At 37.5% G+C, this 21,387-nt stretch overlaps 1 protein-coding gene across 9 annotated transcripts in view; it reads left to right on the top strand.

Annotated features, from left to right (window-relative positions):
• The window catches only part of IQCH (IQ motif containing H), a 257,935-nt gene that overhangs the window by 77,583 nt on the left and 158,965 nt on the right, over positions 1-21,387 (top strand). For all 9 annotated transcript variants that reach the window (XR_009209572.1, XM_058427228.1, XM_058427227.1 and 6 more), the window contains 2 exons: positions 2,103-2,223; positions 9,482-9,610. Coding sequence is in view for 8 of the 9 variants with exons in the window: in XM_058427228.1 (XP_058283211.1) it covers positions 2,103-2,223; positions 9,482-9,610 (250 nt within the window). In the remaining variant the exon portion in view is untranslated. The remainder of the gene's footprint in view (positions 1-2,102; positions 2,224-9,481; positions 9,611-21,387) is intronic.

Genomic DNA, 21,387 nt, shown 5'->3' with positions numbered 1-21,387 from the left:
AGTGTTATATAGAAAGTGCTCAGTAAATGCTGAAGGTCGTTTCATTCCTTCACCCTCCAACCAAGCATACGCAGAAGTGATTATCCTTACCATGGATAAGGTAAGAGGACAGCAGAGTGGACAGATGTTTCCTATCCAGTGACACAATCTGAGGGATTTATTTCTGTCAACGAAAACACTACCTTCCATTCCCCAACACATACACATACACACACGTGCACACACACACTACACACACAGTCACCTCACTGCCTTTTCAGCATAGTTCTTCACTCTGGTTTTTACATTGTTTAGATTGATGCAATTGAAAGAATTAAAGCAGTGTTATGAATGTGCTGATTGCCTGACAGAGTCTGAACATCACCTGCCTACTGTCCTCTCCTTTGTGTCATCCTTTATGTTGTGTTTTATGTTCAATCCTGCTACTTCAGCTTGCCAGAGCAGGTTGTCAGATGTTCTTTGTCAAAGGCTTTCAGAAAATCCGGATAAATTATGCTCTGTGTCCTGAAACTGCCAAACCTATATTTTACATCATCACAGTGCTTGACAGTTTTATTTAAGTTGAATCTTTCTCTCTTCCTCCGATTTACCTTTGTCTCACTGATCCTTTTATCAATCAGACAAGTGGAGACCCTGCCACTTTTGATATTGAATATTCTTAGCTGTGTGCATGCCTGCTAGAGCACAGTGCATTGGATATCGCAGCCTCCCTGATTAAGAGGAGATCCTGGAAGCTACTTATGTCTGGAGATGAGGTGGGGAGAGGAGAGCTGAGGATAAGGGGAAGAAATCAATGTGGATCAGGAAGACCAGAGTCTCATAATAAATAAATCTTCTTATGAGTCCTGCACTCTCATTAAGGCGAGGCTGGTAGCACCTCCCTTTCTCCTTCTGACTCACCTGGGGAGAAACAGATTGCACTAACAGCCTACTCTTTCCTATTCAAAATACTGTTTTTATTTATTTACCAAACATCATCAAAGTGTTTGATGTTCATGGTGTTACCACATCCTGGCAGTGGGGGCCCTAACCCTTTGTTCAGACATTTCTCAGCTAATAGATACTTATTTTGTGAAGTGATTTTCTCCCTCTGGTCTTGAAGCTTTCCCTTTCTTTTTCCTTAAAGTCACTATGACCTTAATGGCAATAAGGTATTGTGCAACCGAGTCCAATGGCAAATTTTACCAATTTAAAATCAGATTAATTTCAGAATTGAATAATCTGTGCATATCTAGTATATTGTATGGCCTGAAACAAATCTACTAATCTTTATGTCTTGAGTTCTTTATTAGTTAAATAGCAAACTGTTACCTAGTTCCCTTGGAAGTTATGCAAATCAATTAATGTTTGGAAAATGACTTGAAGATTCAGTCTATAAATACCAAACAGTTGCATTTTCCCTGCTGAGAGAACCCAGGTAATTCATAAACTCCTATAATAAAGGTAAAAATAGTATAGTTGGACTATACAATCAAATGTGATTTATATGCAATATATGTAATCTTTAAAATCTAGAAACCATTTAATAGAAGCAATTCATATTTTGTAACTGTAATAAAAGCATTTTATGACTTTAGGAAAAGTAATTAGCTCCTATAACTGATCTAGATATTGTGTCTTTGTAACCATCTCTGAGATCTGCAAAAGAATCTACCCAGAATTAATATTGATTGATATGTTTATCTTTTAAGTCTTCCAGGTTTATTTTTTAACATTAACACTCTAACATTTATTTCCTGGGAAATTTTTTGGGACAAAACTTTGCTGTATTCAAAACCTTCTCTGTCAAGATTTAGCATTTGTATATTGTAGCCATTAAAATTGAACAAAATCTTAATAGTTCTTTTATTAACTACTATGTTGACTTTATATAGTGGAAATCACAACTTGTTAATTGGATTTAATTAACTATTTTAAATTACACAAACTCCTGACGGTAGTAGACAATAGCACAGGATATTCATAAGCAATAAAATTGGAGCTGATATTGCTACTTTATTAAAACTTAATGCAACTATTCATAACTTTATTGTTTACAAGAAGAAAACTGTGTTCACTGTGAAGGCAAAAATGTTTGCTGAAACAAATTTTTGATTATCTAGGTAAAGGTTCCGAAGTTAATCAAAGGGTCTACCATATCCAACCTCACGGTTCTGCCATCTTCTCATCACACAGATCCCTATTTCACTCCTATACCAGTCTTACAAGCAGATGCCCGCAAAGGTTAGTGATTCAATAGCCATTTTATGTGTTTAGGAATGTAAAAGAAAGAGGATTGAGGTAGGATCGGAGGCCTGAATTTGGACTCTAGCTCAGCCACTAATTCTCCTGGATGGTCTCAGACAAGTCAGGTCCTCACTCTGGTCTGAGTTTCCTGCTCTGTAAATCAAAAGGTTGGACAAGACGATCTCTAGAGTCCCTTCCACTTGTAAAATTCATCATTCTATGGATTTAATATTGATTTAGATGGTGTTATTACTTATTAAAATGATCATTGTGTTTATGTAATAGCATTAGAATTTATTAAGTTTCTGAGCAGATCATTTTTGATATATTATTCTGGTAGCATTTAAAAAATTTATTTCAATACCCTATTATAAGGAAATATGAAGCCAGAATTAATGTAATTAGTGTTTAAACTATGCATGTTTTAGTCTAAACTCTAGTCTTGTGAAACAGTGGATTTTGTTTTTAAGCAAAGGATTTCATCTTTATCTCAGTATCTTTAGCACCTAGAACCATATCCAGCATTTTGTAGATACTAAGTGTAGGTTGAGTGAATAAGAAAATGAAAGAATAAGCAAGCGAGTGACCAAATACTGAATGTCCTAAGTGTAACCATCTCTACTATTCCCTGCTATTTAATTTAATTGACCAAAGTGTTAAAGAATGCGTAAGTGGATCCCTTTCCTATCTCAAATATAACTTAGTGAGATGGTCTTTAATTACTCCTTATCTCACCTTCTATCTGTTGTCTGGAATATTTAGGACCCAAAGCTGGTTCCCAAAAGTTCTTCTGCCACCTGGAAATTCAAAGCCCTCCAGCTTCTAGCTACTGTATCCTCTGTCTGCTGGTGGTAGATAACCTGAGATCATTATAAATCTCTGCATTTGTTAAGCTTCTCACAACTTTCCTTGTTATAAACCATTGTTCAGCAATCTTTGTGACATATGCTTTCTAGTTAGCTTATGTAATATTTACTTCCTGGGAATACTGAATAACACCAGCAGAGTGTTCCCATTTCTTGCTTTAATACCATCTTATATTCTTCCTGAGCCAAATTAGGATGAATGAAATAGTGAATGAATGAATGAATCGATATATCTCTCTCTATCTATCTATCTATCTATCTATCTATCTATCTATCTGTCTGCTCTGCTTTAGCAATAGAGACAATAAAAAATTGCCACAAAATAAAGGTAAATCTAGAATTTTGGCAACTTCATCCAGAAAAAAAATTACATTTTCATTTCTAAATTATCTTCATGAGAACACATGGCCTACTGTCATATTAGGGATTAATAAATTAATCGGCATATATTTATTGAGTACTTGCAATATGTCTGGTATTGTGCAAGATACTATGAATGTCAGGAAGCCACAAGCCACAGAAATATAAATACAGTGTCTATATTTTTTTAGGTGTTTCTAATGCCCTTAAATGTTCTTTAAGCCTCACCCCAGATCTAGACAGGTCCAGAATGAGGTGAAAGACTAATAACATGCAGAAGAGAGAATCATTGTGAAAAATGAGCTTCAAACTTTCCTACTTTTTCTTGAATACCTGGCTAAATCCAAAAATGAAAGCTTTGCCCCACCCCTCCAAATGGTTAAGAATACAAGTTTTACATTACATAGACCAAATTTCATTTTGGCTCTGTGACCTGAAGCAAATGGCTTTCTGATCTTAGAAGAAACTCTGGACTCTATGAACAAGGTGTGCCTGATCTGGCCCTCACCTACATCTCCATTTCTCATCCCACTCAGCTCTCTCTATACTTAGCCACCTAGGCCTTCTCATCTTTATCAGGCCAAGCACATTTGCAGATCAGGCCTTCACAAGTGCCTTTTCCTCTGCCAGTAAAGGTCACTTCCTCAAGCACCTGTCCTCTTCCTTCAGAGATTATCACAATTTATCATAATATATTTATTTTAAATCTATTTAATATCTTCTTTACCACTAGAGGCTCCATGAGGTGTTTCTGGTTCACCACCACATCCCCAGCCCCCAGAATAGTTCTTGACACATAATAGGCACTTTATTAGTTAAATGAATGACAGAATGAATGAACTTCCAATTCCTAATCTATTCAACAGGAAAGTAAGAGTGGATTTAATAAAACATGGTGTTTTATTAAACATGGATGAGGATTTAATAAAACAATGGTGTTAAAGGATAACTTTCAAAAACAGCTAAAATCATGACTCTCATACAAACATAAAATGAACACAGGTCAAAGATTTTTATTTAATTCATCAGTTAACAACCAGTTCAAAAGCAAATCCAAAGAATGGACACATTTGTAGATCAGGAATATTGAAGTAAATTTGCAAATAAATGCAAAATTGGATTTCCCATAAGGAGAATTCCCCTTCACCAGACAGAATTTATTTTCATGTCTCTATATAAGAATTATTTGCATTTTGATCAGTTATTTACAAAGTAACCTCAATATCTACAGAGTTGTAAGTAGCCTAATCAAAGGCTAGGCTCAGATATTCACTGGAGACTTCAGGACTCTATTAAAAGGATATCCAGTGATCCCATTTGCTTATTCTAAAACTTAAAAAAAAATTCTTACAATCTTCTCCCCTTTTGACCAAAACAATCTCAAAAACCAAAAATTCACAGAATAAGGCTGGTCTCAGTAGGTTTGGCCTGATAATTTACATAGGTGGAGCAAGAATGTTCATTTACCATATAAGCCACCTTACATTTGCTTTGTTGGAAGTTTTTGTAGAGAATCTCAGCCTGAATAAAATCCCCTATTATTTGCTATCCCAAGACTAGGAAATCAAGCCCAAGAAACTCTGTTCATCAGATTTCAACTGCAGGACCTATAAATTTGGGTAAATTTCTCTCTTCTAGAAGTCCTCCAAATATCCAAAAGTTCTTAGGGCTGTAGCATGTGACCTTCCTTACCACCTATAAGGCTGAAAATCATGTAAGCCATATACCAGGCTAGTTTTTCTGGGAGGACTTTATAAGCATTGGCTCTATAACACATCAACTTTGATTCTTTAAAAGTGACTCGTCAGCTGGGCACAGTGGTTCACACCTGTAGTCCCAGCACTTTGGGAGGCCAAGGTGAGCATATCACCTGAGGTGAGGAGTTCGAAACCAGCCTGGCCAATATGGCGAAACCGCATCTCTACTAAAAATACAAAAATTAGCCAGGTGTGATGGCGGGCACCTGTAATCCCAGCTACTCGGGAGGCTGAGGCACGAGAATTGCTTGAACTCGGGAGGCAGAGGTACAGTGAGCCAAGATCATGACACTGCACTCCAGCCTGGGCAACAGAGAGAGACTCCGTCTCAAAAAAAAAAAAAGTAACTTGTCATACCTGATTAAATAAACATTATTCTCAAATATAAAATTCTAGGCAAGGCCTTGGTTGAATAGTGATTTTTCTAGTTATGTCTTAGTACAAAGAGAGCAGCACTGAAACTATGTAAATTACTATATTGCCATGAAAAGTAGAGAATCAGAGTTTCTGAATTTGGGAGGTCCAGGGAGTACATTCAAAATATTACAAGTTTGATTTCTTTATTTTCTGGTAATTTTATGAATATTCAATTTATATGAGCACTTATTTATCTCTACAAACCAATCAGAACAGAATTCCTTTATGATCTAATTTATTAATGCCATCTGGAGACAGGAAAACATTCTACACTCACAATGTGAGATAAGGAACTTCCTGAATTACAGATACAAAGACATAAAGATAGAGTGTATATCCTCAATTCTACCATTTCAGCCACAGATAAATAGGGAATAAACACAGTGGCCAGGTGCAGTGGCTCATGCCTCTAATCCCAGCACTTTGGGAGGCTGCCAAGGTAGACAGATTGCTGGAGTCCGGGAGTTCGAGACCAGCCTGGGCAACATGGCAAAACCCCAACCCCAACAAAAAAATACAAAAATGAGCTGGGTATGGTGGTGAACCTGTAGTCTCAGCTACTCAGGAGGCTGAGGCGAGAGGATGGCTTGAGCCGTAGAGGCGGAGGTTGCAGTGAACTGAGATCATGCCACTATACTCTAGCCTGGGCTACAGAGTGTCTAAAAAAAGAAAGAAAGAAAGAAAAAGAAAGAGAGAGAAAATAAACACAGAAACACAAAAAAGCTTACCAGTCCAGATATCAAAGAGTTGTTCTCCTTCCTTGGGAGCAAGAAATTCCTAATTTGAGCTCAAAATAGACAGATGGACAAAAACTAACAAACTGTATTCTCTATAAGACATTAGATCATTTCCAGAGATCACCAAATTCCCAATCATGGCAGCTGCCAACAGGGAATAACTTGCCATCCATAAATGAACTAAAAAGAAAAACAAATTAATAGAGAGTAAAATTAAAATTAGAAAAACAAGAAACTTTAAATTAACCTGTGGAGGCCAAGAAAAATCATGCTTGGGCTTGGCTTCTTGTCAGATACATCATTTCTGATTATTTCGGGTGACCCTTTTGCTCATCTCAGTGGGAACTCCAAAACTGTTAAAGGATGATTTTTTTTTAAAGTAAAGTTATGACTCTTATATAAATATAAAATGAACACATGTCAAAGATTTTATTAGCTTATTAATTAAGTGAGGGAACTAGTAAGATGTTACAGTAAATTCAAAGGACAATCCAAATAGACACATTTATAAATCGAGAATATTTAAATAAATTTGCAAATGGATGCAAAACTGACTTTTCAGGGAGTGGTCCTTCCATGTGTAAGAATTTAAATTTGCATGTGTATAAACAATAATTAGTGACATTCTTATCAGATTTCTACAAATGAACTTCAATCTTTACAGAATTATAAAATGGACAATTAAAAACAAAGATGCAGAGTGGCTCACACCTGGCACAGTGGCTCACACCTATAATCTCAGCACCTTGGGAGGCAAAGGCAGGAAGATTGCTTGAAGCTGGGAGTTCAAGACTAGCCTGGACAATATAGCGAGACCTAGTCTCTACATTAAAAAAAAAAAAAAAAAAAAGCCAGACATGATAGTGCTATTCCAATAGTTTCAGCTACCAAGGATAATGCAGGAGGATCACTTTAGCCTAGGCATTCAAGGGTGCAGTGAGCTATGATGGTGCCACTGCACTCCAACCTGATCAACAGAATGAGACCATCTCTAAAAAAGCAAAACAAAACAAAGATGCATACAGAGTCCTGTAGGACTATAGGTCAGATAATCTTCAGAGGTTCCAGCATTTCAATGAAAAGATACTCAGTAATCTCTTCTGCTTATTCGAAAGTCTTAACTTTTTCCTTCCAATAGTAGATGGGCACACATATGTGTTTGTCTGAAATTAAGATAATTGCTTCAACCAGCACTAAAGCAAGAGTTAAAATCATGCTTATAGTCTTCAGAATTCTCAGAGAATGAAACTGACTCTTGAAATGAAAATATATTAAATTATAAGGAGACCTGTTCTTCACATCTGCGAAACAGGCAGAGTTCTTGGAAATGAAATTTGATATTTATAGGTAGAAAATATTTGTGAGGACAAAGAATTAGTCTTACAAGATTTTTAAAGTAGTTCAATCTAGTGTTATAAAAATTAAAACCTGAAGTACTAATTTCAAAAAGGTCCTAAAGTGTTATACTCTGGATCAGTAATTCTTAAGTGTTAAGAGTACAAAAGATTGGTCGGGCGTGGTGGCTCATGCCTGTAATCCCAGCACTTTGGGAGGCCGAGACAGGCGGATCACGAGGTCAGGAGATCGAGACCATCTTGGCTAACACGGTGAAACCTCGTTTCTACTAAAAATACAAAACGTTAGCCAGGCGTGTTGGCGGGTGCCTGTAGTCCCAGCTACTCGGGAGGCTGAGGCAGGAGAATGGCGTGAACCCAGGAGGCGGAGCTTGCAGTGAGCCGAGATCGCGCCACTACACTCCAACCTGGGGGCCACAGCGAGACTCCGTCTCAAAAAAACAAAAACAAAACAAAACAAAACAAAAAGAGTACAAAAGATTAACCTGGAGTGCTTATTTAACGTGTATGTTACTGGGCCCCAATTCTAGTGGTTCTCTAACTTCAGTGCACATGAATATCTCCTGGAGCCTTCAATAATGCAGATTCCCAGGCCCTGTCCTCAGAAGTTTGGACAGGTCTGAGTTGGGGCCCAGGCATCTCTGCTTTTAATAAGAAATTCTTCCCCTAAATGATTCTTCAGTAAGTAAACTGAAGATTTCTCTTTGGAATCATTGTTTTACAAGTGAACTAGTTTTCAGCTCTCCAACCGTTCAGTGATCATTCTACTGAATTCCTATAACACTAGACTAACATTCTTAACAGTAATATAATATAGAGGTCATAAGGTAAATGGAAATAGCATTGGTCCCTCTTGGAAGGGACCAAGTTGTGTGCCAAATTCTTCAACTTAGGCCAACTTGAATACACAGTTTGTATTCCAGGATTTTGTTGAGACCCAGAGTTCTTTACTTACTTTCTATTATGTAAAAGAGCAACAAGAAACTGAAGCCCTACCACAAATTTATTGCAAGTAGTCCCCAAGTTTCTAGGTTTCTGGCTTCAATACAGTAGATCCACCTTAACAAAAGTTTTCCCTCTAACAGCAGGCTTGAGTCAATCATTCATTGACTTATTCATTTGTTTATTTATTTAATGATGTCTCTTATCCTTTAAAAGATTTGGCACCAGCCATGCTAACACAGTATGAATGCTAGGAATTGTAAATTAGTTACATTAATACTAACCATTTTGCCCAGTTGTATTAAAATAACCTATCTGAGCATTAACATCTTCTGGTGATATGAGAAATGTCTAAAAATAACTCCTTATTTTATAAAGCATGACCGATTATACAACAGGGGCATGGTTTCAAGTACACAGATTTCCTTCTTTTGGAATAAAGGATCTCCTTAGTTATTAAGAATCTGTGCCTGATTTCTCTGAATTTTAAAAAGAGTAATAATATTACCAATGATTGAAAATATCATAAGTATAAAGAAGTTTTAGTTTGCCTTGAAATTATATTTCCACCTTAAAATGAAATTAGTGCAATTTTATTTCATATTACTGCCATTGGAAATGACATTTTTCCTTGGGTTAGAATATTACATTTAAATGAATGTGTACTGTAGCTATTTTTTTATACAAAGGATTAAGGCACTAGACGTACCCTCACAAATAAGATGATGAATGGAGTAAGTTACACTTGTGAAATTTATAGAGCCCAGACTTTGTGGAATTGCTTGGAATTAAACTCACATTTTATTAATGTTTCTTTTTAGGGATTTTAAGTATGATAGAACGAGGGCTGATTCCACCAACAGCAAGGATTACCTTTCAGAATCCACCCATTACACCCAGAGCAGCTCCTCTGCATAGTTTTGATGAAGCACGTAAGATTCCAAATGCAGGTAAGACACTCATGCATCTCTGTTCAGTTGAGGACACACAGAAATTATCTCTGCCCCAGATCTAGCCTTCTAGTAGCCAACTTTTGTCCTCAATAATAGGACAAGATGAAAGTTGTAATCATCCTGAGTTTCACTTTAGTAAATAAATTGACTTTAGCCATCTTTGTAAATTACATATTGAGGGCCTGTGTTCTATGTGTGTGTTAGAAGGTTCATATTTTCAAAGGGCTTACAGTCTGGCAGGGGAAACAATAGATACAATAAAGATAAATAATAATATAAAGTAACATGAAATAAAAACCAAATGGACATTAAAGTCTAGTGCCATAGGAGTTCAGAGTAATAATTGCTGAGGGTTGACATAATGGAAGAAGATTTCAAAGAAAATACTGGAAGAAATAGGGTGCTAGAGAGAAGCACCGACCTGGGAATCTAGTAACTCATTGCAGAATCTTGGGCAAACATTTATTTTCTCTGGGCTGCAGTTTTCCCAGTCATAAAATGATAGGTTTTGGCTGAATTAATTCATCTTTAATTATTTGTTATATAAATAATTTTTTCCTAAACATTTAAAAATAAGTAAATATTTGTTGAATTCTTGTTTTATCCAAAGTAGCATCTAGGTGCTGGAGATCCAGCAGAAAATGTCAGACAACATTTCTGTTCTCATTGTGCTTGTATTCTAGAGGGAGACAGATAATAAGCAGATAAGTAAATGAGAATTTTAGCTAGTGATAAATGTAGAAATAAAACAATATGGGTTAGAGAATGATAAGGAGGGGGCTACTTTGTTTGTGAGGGAAGGGTCAGGGAATGTCTCTCAGAAGATACATGAGGCTTGAGCTGAGATTCAAATGATGAAGGAAAGCCAGTCATATAAAGATCTAGGGAAGAGCATTTTAGATATATGACAGCACAGGGACAAAGGCCCTGAGGACTAAGAGGGAATGAGCAAGAAGGCCAAACCATGAGCAAGGGAGAGAAAGGGAAGAGATGAGGGTAGAGAGGTAGAGAGGGATTATGTGCTGTAGGCTAGAGCAAAGACTATGAGTTGTCCTCAATATTTATTCTTCCCTACCTCCGTAGTAATAGAGCTGTGGGTCGGCACATGTCATTTTAACTAAAGACATTTCCCAGGCTTACTTGCAGCTGTGTGTGCCACGTGAGGAAGCTGTGGACAATGAAGATGTTAAGCAGAAGTAGAGTGAAAAAGTTCTGGACTGTGCCCTTAAGAGAAAAGAAGCCTAGCCCCTCTTTTGCCTTTCCTTCCTCTTGCTAGCTAGGTTGCAAATGTGATGATGAAACTTGGGCATGCATTTTGGAGCCAGAGATGGAACTCCATGTTGAGTCTTGCAGAACTGCCCTGCCAACCCAGGACTGTCTTCCTTTGAACTGTGTATGAGAGATAAAGAACTCTTAATTTATTTAAACCACTCAGTGTATCTTTAAGATCTTTCTTTTTAAATACCTTAGACTATACCGGAATGAGCATGGCAGCCTTCCAAACCATAGTGAAGAGATACATTTAATTCTGCTGACAGAGAGAACCCACTGAAGGATTTAAACAGAGTATGAGATGATCTGATATATGTTTTAATAACCACTTTGCAGATAACAAATCATAGGGGGAGCATGGAGACTAGTTAAATGATTGTTGCTATAAACCAGGTGAGAGATAATGGTGGATATGAGGAGGATGGTATCAATGGAGATGAAGAGAAGTGAGCAAATTCAGGTTACATTTTGGTGGAAGCTTGAGGACTGACTGTTGGATAGGAGTGAGGGAAAGAGAGGCATCAAGGATAAATATGTATGAATATATGAATGAATATCCGTGAATGTGCTTCAATTTTGTATTCATTCTACTGTTGATGGGAATTTTAGTGGTTTATATTATAGAGCTATTAGGAATAATACTACTATGAGCATTCTTTTTTTTTTTTTTTTTTGAGATGGAGTCTTGCTCTGTCACCCAGGCTGGAGTGCAGTGGTGCGATCTCCACCTCCTGGGTTTAAGCAATTCTCCTGTCTCAGCCTCCTGAGTAGCTGGGACTACAGGCATACGCCAGCATGCCCAGCTAATTTTTGTATTTTTAGTAGAGACGGAGTTTCACCATATTGGTCAGACTGGTCTCGAACTCCTGACCTCAGGTGACCCACCCATCTTGGCCTCCCAAAGTGCTGGGATTACAGGCGTGAGCCACCATGCCCAGCCATTATGAGCATTCTTGTACTTTTAATGCCTTAATTATTAATTCTTGCCTTTTAATGCACATATGTAGGTATCTTTTAATGCACTTATGTAGCATTTCCGTTGAAGATATATTAAAAAGTGGAATTGCTGAGTCTTAGTGTTTATATATATGCTCAGATTTAATAGATACTGCCTAACAGTTTTCCAATGTGGTTATACTGACTTATTTTCCTACTAGCAGTATATGAGTGTTCCAGAATATTCATCTCTGTCAACACTTGACATTTCAGTTTTTAAAACTTTAGCCATCCTGAAGAGTCTGTTGTGGTATGTTTTTGTGGGTTTAATTTCTACTTTCCTGATGACCAGTAAAATTGAGCAAGTTGTTTTGATAACACGTATCGATCATTTGAGTATCCTCTCTTGTAAGGTGATTTAAGACTTTAACCCTTGTTTTTTTTTTGAAATTGGATTGTCTTTCTTTTTCTTAGTGATTTATTACTAGATATTCTGGATACTAATCTTTTATCAGTTATATGCATTGCAAATAATTTTTCCTACCCTGTGGCTTGGCATTTCACTGTTAATATTTTTTTTTTTTACTTTTCATTTTGAGATAATGGTAGATTCACATGTAGTTGTAAGAAATAATGCAGAGAGATGATTTGTACTCTTTACACAGTTTTCCCCAATAGTAACATGTTGCAAAATTATAATATAATATCACAAGTAGAATATTGATACAGGCAAGATATAGAACAGTTTCATTACCACAAGGATTCCTCATAGTGCCCTTTTATAGCCATACCTGCTTCTCTCCAGCCCTACACCCCCTTAATCCGTGGCAACCAATAATCTATTCTGTGTTTCTATAGTTTTGTCATTTCAAGCATGTTACATAAACGGACAATTCTAAATCATCCATTTCGTCTAATACAGTGATTTTTAGGACTGGCTTTTTTCATTCAATATAATTCTCTAGAGAGTCATTCAGGTTATATTAATAGTTTATTCCTTTTAGTTAATAGGTTATATTAATAATTATATGTAATTACATTAATACTTTATTGCTATTATTGATAATTTAGTCCTTATATTGATAGTGTATTCCTTTTTATTGCTGAGCAGAATTCCATGTTAGAATGTACCACAGTTGTTAAACCATTCACCTGTTGACATATGGATTGTATCCAGTTTTGAGCTACTATTAATAAAGCTGTCATAAACATTTGTATACAGTTTTTATTACACATATGTTTTTATTTCTTTAGAATAAATGCCCAGGAGTATAATTGCTGGGTCTTAACGATAATTGCATTTTTATTTCCTCTGCATATATTTGGAGCCATGTCATACAGTGTTACCACTTTTGTTTTAACCATCAAATATAATTTAGAAAACTAAAGAAGAAAAAGAAAGTCTGTTGTTTTTATCCTATTTTTGCTTATCGTATTCTTTCTTTTTTCCTAATGTTCCCAAGATTTTTTAACTTTATCATTTGCTTTCTGTTTAGAGAATTTTCTTTAGCCATTCTTTTAGAGTCAGTATACTCATGAAACATTATCTTCATTTTCCTTAATCTTAGAATGTCTTGCTTTCCCTCCTTATTCCTGAAGGATATTTTCACTAGATATAGGATTCTGAGTTGACGATTCTTTTCTTTCAGCACTTGGGGGAGAAAAAAAGTTGTGCCACATGCTTTTTGGCTTCCATGATATCTGAAGAGATCTGCTTTTGAATTGTTTTTCTCCTGCAGATAAGGTGTTGATTTTCTCCTGCTGCTTTTAATTTTTGTTCTCAATTTTTAGTTTTCAGAAGTTTGACTATGATGTATCTTGGTGTGGATTTCTTTAGGTTTATTCTGTTTTAGTTTGGCTCGCATCTTGAATCTAAGTTTGTGTCTATTGCCAGATTTAGGAAGCTTTCAGCCATTAATTCTTGTGTACTTTTTTTCAGCCTTGACCTCTACCTCCTCTTTATCTAGGACTATGATGATACAAATGTTTGATATAGTCTCACAGGTCCTTGAGGCTGTGTTCTCTTTTCTAGTCTGTTTTTTCTCTTTTGTTCAGATTGGATAATTTCTATTTTTCTGTCTTCTAGTCTCATCCACTGGATTTTGTATTTAGGTTACTGTAGTTTTCAGTCCTAAAATTTTCGTTTGGTTCCTTTGTATATATTATGTTTCTTTGTGAAGACTTTCTGTTCCTTTTCTAAGACTATATTTTTCATTTGTTTCCAGACTGTCTGCAATCGCTTGTGGAAGGATTTTTATGGTGGCTGCTTTAAAATCTTCGTCAGATAATTCTAACATCCTTGTCATCTCACTGTTGGTATCTGTTCATTATCTTTCTTCATTCAGTTTGAGGTCTTTCTGGTTCTTGGTATGACGAGTAATTTTCTTTCTTTTTTTTTTTTTGAGACGGAGTCTTGCTCTGTCACCCAGGCTGGAGTGCAGTGACACGATCTCAGCTCACTGCAAGCTCCGTCTCCCGGGTTCACGCCATTCTCCTGCCTCAGCCTCCCGAGTAGCTGGGACTACAGGCGCCCGCCACCGCACCTGGCTAATGTTTTGTATTTTTGGTAGAGACAGGGTTTCACCGTGGTCTCGATCTCCTGACCTCGTGATCCATTCGCCTCGGCCGCCAAAAGTGCTGGGATTACAGGCGTGGGCCACTGCACCCAGCCTACGATGAGTAATTTTCAATTGAAATCTTAACATTTTGAATATTATGAGACTCTGTTTCTTATTTAAATCTGTTTTTAGCTAGTACTCCTGAGACCCTTATTTATTCCCCATACATTTAAGGAATAAGTCCAATTAAATGTGAAATATCATCCCGTTTATGAATTGCTGGATTTCATTTGCTAATATTTTGGTTTTGATTTTTGCATGTTTCTTCATATGTGAGACTGGCCTAAATTTATTCCTTTCCTGTAATGTTTTCCTTAGGTTTTAATATCAATGTTAGTTTTGCCACAGTAAGTGAGTGTGATCTTTTTTTATATTCTCTGGAAGAGTTTTGATGCAACTGGTACTATTTCTTTCTTAAATGTTTGGAATAATTTACCAGTGAATCCATTTCGTTTATTTTGGAAATAGGCTTAGAATTGAGGATTTAATTTCTTTAACAAATACAGGACTTTTTTTGGTTATTTTGTCTGTGTCAGTTTAATAAGTTAATTTTGTGCAAGGAATTTGTCCATTTCATCTAAATTTTGTAATTTATTACAATAAAGTTGTTTACAGTATTCTCTATTTTTGTAATGTCTGTAGGATCTGTGATGATGTGCTTTCTCATTCCTATTGTTGGTTACTTCTACCTTTCTCTTTTTTTTTTATCAGTATCTCTAGGTGTTTATTGATTTTTTGGTATTTTCAAAGAATCAGATTTTGACCTTATTGATCCTTTCTACTATATATTTTTAGTTTGATTGGCATAAGTTATCTTTACCATTTCTTCACTTTCTTTGCTTTTAATTTTTTTATTTGTTTAAACTATTGCACACATGCTTAGCTTATTAAGTTTCAAGTGTTATTTGTTTCTGATATATAAATTGAAGGCTATAAATTTCACATAAAGCTCTACTTTAGTAAGTTTTGTTATGTCATGTTTTCATTATCATGTAATTCAGATTATTTCCTTATTTCCATTTTCATTTCTTCTTTGACTCATGGGATATTTAGAAGTGTGTACAATTGAGTAGTTCTTAGCCATCTTTTTCATTATTGATTTATAGCCTAATTTCATTATTTAGAGAGCATATTCTATATGTTTTTAGTTATTTGAAATCTGACTTGCTTTTTGACCCTAGCATATGAAGACTTATGTCTTCATATGTAAACTGTCCATGTGCATTTGAAAATATGTTTTGTATTTGTTGGATGCAGTTTTCTGCATATATTCAATTAATTTAACTTAATCATGTTATTCAAATCTACCTCTATTAATTTTTGCCTATTTTATCAATTGCCAAGAAAGATATGTTAAAAGTCTCAAGCTATGCTTGTAAATTTGTCTATTTCTCTTTATTTGTTAGTTCTACCAGTTTTTTCTTCGTATCACACATCTCTTTAATTTAGTCCTTTACAGAAAGAATCTTTTTCCCATAAAAAGCAAGAATTAAGTGCACATCATTTTAAATAGGAGTGAACAAACTTTTTTTTGTAAAGGGCCAGGTAGGAAATATTGTAGGCATTGAATGCCACATGTTATCTCTGTCATATATTCTTCTCCTTTTATTTAAACATCTTTTAAAAATATAGCAACAGTTCTTAGCTTGAGAGTCATACAAAAACAGACTGCAGGCCAGATTTGGCATATGGACCATAGTTTGCCAACTCCTGACTTTAAGTATTAAAATTAATGTGTTCCAGGCCCAAGCCTGTAATCCCAGCACTTTGGGAGGCCGAGGCAGGCAGATCACGAGGTCAGCAGATCAAGACCAGCCTGGCTAATCTGGTGAAACTTCGTCTCTACTAAAAATACAAAAAAATTAGCCGGGCGTGGTAGCGGGCGCCTGTAGTCCCAGCTACTCAGGAGGCTGAGGCAGGAGAATGGCGTGAACCTGGGAGGCAGAGCTTGCAGTGAGCCGAGATTGCGCCACTGCACTCCAGCCTGGGCGACAGAGCAAGACGCCATCTCAAAAAAATATAAATTAATGTGTTCCAGTAATTATATCAAAAACAAAATAAAATAAAAATCAATTGGTATATTTGCACACCTGCAATATGCTCAGGGACAAAAATATAAAATAAATATAATATAGCTACTATCGAGAAATTAGATCGTATAATTAGAACAAATGTACACATGAAAAAGACAATATTAAATACAAAACGGGAGGGTGGAGCCAAGATGGCCGAATAGGAACAGCTCCAGTCTCCAGCTCCCAGCCCCAGCGACACAGAAGACGGGTGATTTCTGCATTTCTGCTTGAGGTACCGGTTTCATCTCACTAGGGAGTGCCTAACAGTGGGTGCAGGACAGTCGGTGAAGCGCACTGTGCACGAGCCAAAGCAGGGCGAGGCATTGCCTCACTCGGGAAGCGCAAGGGGTCAGGGAGTTCCCTTTCCTAGTCAAAGAAAGGGGAAACAGACGGCACCTGGAATATCGGGTCAGTCCCATCCTAATACTGCGCTTTTCCAACGGGCCTGGAAAACGGCACACTAGGAGATCGTGTCCCGCACCTGGCTCAGAGGGTCCTATGCCCACGGAGTCTCGCTGATTGCTAGCACAGCAGTCTGAGATCAAGCTGCAAGGCGGCAGCGAGGCTGGGGGAGGGGCGCCCGCCATTGCCCAGGCTTGCTTAGGTAAATAAAGCAGCCAGGAAGCTCGAACTGGGTGGAGCCCACCACAGCTCAAGGAGGCCTGCCTGCCTCTGTAGGCTCCACCTCTGGGGGCAGGGCACAGACAAACAAAAACTCAGCAAGAACCTCCACAGACTTAAATGTCCCTGTCTGACTGACAGCTTTGAAGAGAGTAGTGGTTCTCCCAGCACGCAGCTGGAGATCTGAGAACGGACAGACTGCCTCCTAAAGTGGGTCCCTCACCCCTGAGCAGCCTAACTGGGAGGCACCCCCCCAGTAGGGACAGACTGACACCTCATTCAACTGGGCACTCCTCTGAGACGAAACTTTCAGAGGAACTATCAGACAGCTGAATTTGTGGTCTCACGAAAATCCGCTGTTCTGCAGCCACCGCTGCTGACACCCAGCCAAACAGGGTCTGGAGTGCACCTCTAGTAAACTCCAACAGACCTGCAGCTGAGGGTTCTGTCTGGTAGAAGGAAAACTAACAAACAGAAAGGACATCCACACCAAAAACCCATCTGTACATCACCATCATCAAAGACAAAAAGTAGATAAAACCACAAAGATGGGGAAAAAACAGAGCAAAAAAACTGGAAACTCTAAAAAACAGAGCACCTCTCCTCCTCCAAAGGAACGCAGTTCCTCACCAGCAACGGAACAAAGCTGGATGGAGGATGACTTTGATGAGTTGAGAGAAGAAGGCTTCAGACGATCAAACTACTCTGAGCTACGAGAGGAAATTCAAAACAATAGCAAAGAAGTTAAAAACTTTGAAAAAAAATTAGAAGAATGGATAACTAGAATAACCAATGGAGAGAAGGGCTTAAAGGAGCTGATGGAGCTGAAAGCCAAGTTTCGAGAACTACGCGAAGATTGCAGAAGCCTCAGTAGCAGATGCGATCAACTGGAAGAAAGGGTATCGCTGATGGAAGATGAAATGAATGAAATGAAGAGAGAAGGGAAGTTTAGAGAAAAAAGAATAAAAAGAAATGAACAAAGCCTCCAAGAAATTTGGGACTATGTGAAAAGACCAAACCTACGTCTGATTGGTGTACCTGAAAATGATGGGGAGAATGGAACCAAGTTGGAAAACACTCTGCAAGATATTATCCAGGAGAACTTCCCCAATCTAGCAAGGCAGGCCAGCATTCAGATTCAGGAAATACAGAGAATGCCACAAAGATACTCCTCGAGAAGGGCAACTCCAAGACACATAATTGTCAGATTCACCAAAGTTGAAATGAAGGAAAAAATGTTAAGGGCAGCCAGAGAGAAAGGTCGGGTTACCCACAAAGGGAAGCCCATCAGACTAACAGCTGATCTCTCAGCAGAAACTCTACAAGCCAGAAGAGAGTGGGGGCCGATATTCAACATTCTTAAAGAAAAGAATTTTCAACCCAGAATTTCCTATCCCGCCAAACTAAGCTTCATAAGTGAAGGAGAAATAAAATACTTTACAGACAAGCAAACTCTGAATGATTTTGTCACCACCAGGCCTGCCCTAAAAGAGCTCCTGAAGGAAGCACTAAACATGGAAAGGAACAACCGGTACCAGCCACTGCAAAAACATGCCAAATTGTAAAGACCATCGAGGCTAGGAAGAAACTATAGCAACTAACGAGCAAAATAACCAACTAACATCATAATGACAGGAACAGATTCACACATAACAATATTAACATTAAATGTAAATGGGCTAAATGCTCCAATCAAAAGACACAGACTGGCAAACTGGATAAGGAGTCAGGACCCATCAGTGTGCTGTATTCAGGAAACCCATCTCACGTGCAGAGACACACATAGACTCAAAATAAAGGGATGGAGGAAGATCTATCAAGCAACTGGAAAACAAAAAAAGGCAGGGGTTGCAATCCTAGTCTCTGATAAAATAGACTTTAAACCAACAAAGATCAAAAGAGACAAAGAAGGCCATTACATAATGGTAAAGGGATCAATTCAACAAGAAGAGCTAACTATCCTAAATATATATGCACCCAACACAGGAGCACCCAGATTCATAAAGCAAGTCCTCAGTGACCTACAAAGGGACTTAAACTCCCACACAATAATAATGGGAGATTTTAACACCCCACTGTCAGCATTAGACAGATCAACGAGACAGAAAGTTAACAAGGATATCCAGGAATTGAACTCAGCTCTACATAAAGTGGACCTAATAGACATCTACAGAACTCTCCACCCCAAGTCAACAGAATATATATTTTTTTCAGCACCACACCACACCTATTCCAAAATTGACCACATAGTTGGAAGCAAAGCTCTCCTCAGCAAATGTAAAAGAACAGAAATTATAACAAACTGTCTCTCAGACCACAGTGCAATCAAACTAGAACTCAGGATTAAGAAACTCACTCAAAACCGCTCAACTACATGGAAACTGAACAACCTGCTCCTGAATGACTATTGGGTACATAACAAAATGAAGGCAGAAATAAAGATGTTCTTTGAAACCAACGAGAACAAAGACACAACATACCAGAATCTCTGGGACACATTCAAAGCAGTGTGTAGAGGGAAATTTATAGCACTAAATGCCCACAAGAGAAAGCAGGAAAGATCCAAAATTGACACCCTAACATCACAATTAAAAGAACTAGAAAAGCAAGAGCAAACACATTCAAAAGCTAGCAGAAGGCTAGAAATAACTAAAATCAGAGCAGAACTGAAGGAAATAGAGACACAAAAAACCCTTCAAAAAATTAATGAATCCAGGAGCTGGTTTTTTGAAAAGATCAACAAAATTGATGGACCGCTAGCAGGACTAATAAAGAAGAAAAGAGAGAAGAATCAAATAGATGCAATAAAAAACGAAAAAGGGGATATCACCACCGATCCCACAGAAATACAATCTACCATCAGAGAATACTACAAACACCTCTATGCAAATAAACTAGAAAATCTAGAAGAAATGGATAAATTCCTCGACAAATACACCCTCCCAACACTAAACCAGGAAGAAGTTGAATCTCTGAATAGACCAATAACAGGTTCTGAAATTGTGGCAATAATCAATAGCTTACCAACCAAAAAGAGTCCAGGACCTGATGGATTCACAGCTGAATTCTACCAGAGGTACAAGGAGGAACTGGTACCATTCCTTCTGAAACTATTCCAATCGATAGAAAAAGAGGGAATCCTCCCTAACACATTTTATGAAGCCAGCATCGTCCTGATACCAAAACCTGGCAGAGACATAACCAAAAAAGAGAATTTCAGACCAATATCCTTGATGAACATTGATGCAAAAATCCTCAATAAAATACTGGCAAACCGAATCCAGCAGCACATCAAAAAGCTTATCCACCATGATCAAGTGGGCTTCATCTCTGGGATGCAAGGCTGGTTCAACATACGCAAATCAATAAATGTAATCCAGCATATAAACAGAACCAAAGACAAAAACCACATGATTATCTCAATAGATGCAGAAAAGGCCTTTGACAAAATTCAACAACCCTTCATGCTAAAAACTCTCAATAAATTAGGTATTGATGGGACGTATCTCAAAATAATAAGAGCTATCTACGACAAACCCACAGCCAATATCATACTGAATGGGCAAAAACTGGAAGCATTCCCTCTGAAAACTGGCACAAGACAGGGATGCCCTCTCTCACCGCTCCTATTCAACATAATGCTGGAAGTTCTGGCCAGAGCAATCAGGCAGGAGAAGGAAATAAAGGGTATTCAATTGGGAAAAGAGGAAGTCAAATTGTCCCTGTTTGCAGATAACATGATTGTATATCTAGAAAACCCCATTGTCTCAGCCCAAAATCTCCTTAAGCTGATTAGCAACTTCAGCAAAGTCTCAGGATGCAAAATTAATGTACAAAAATCACAAGCATTCTTGTACACCAATAACAGACAAACAGAGAGCCAAATCATGAGTGAACTCCCATTCACAATTGCTTCAAAGAGAATAAAATACCTAGGAATCCAACTTACAAGGGATGTGAAGGACCTCTTCAAGGAGAACTACAAACCACTGCTCAATGAAATAAAAGAGGATACAAACAAATGGAAGAACATTCCGTGCTCATGGGTTGGAAGAATCAATATCGTGAAAATGGCCATACTGCCCAAGGTAATTTATAGATTCAGTGCCATCCCCATCAAGCTACCAATGACTTTCTTCACAGAATTGGAAAAAACTACTTTAAAGTTCATATGGAACCAAAAAAGAGCCCGCATCGCCAAGTCAATCCTAAGCCAAAAGAACAAAGCTGGAGGCATCACGCTACCTGACTT

The sequence above is a fragment of the Hylobates moloch genome, unplaced genomic scaffold (genome assembly GCF_009828535.3).
Source record: "Hylobates moloch isolate HMO894 unplaced genomic scaffold, HMol_V3 SCAFFOLD_14, whole genome shotgun sequence".
NCBI classification, from domain to species: Eukaryota; Metazoa; Chordata; class Mammalia; order Primates; family Hylobatidae; genus Hylobates; species Hylobates moloch.
Note: the sequence above shows the minus strand (reverse complement) of the source record. Positions and strands in the feature narration are given on the sequence as shown.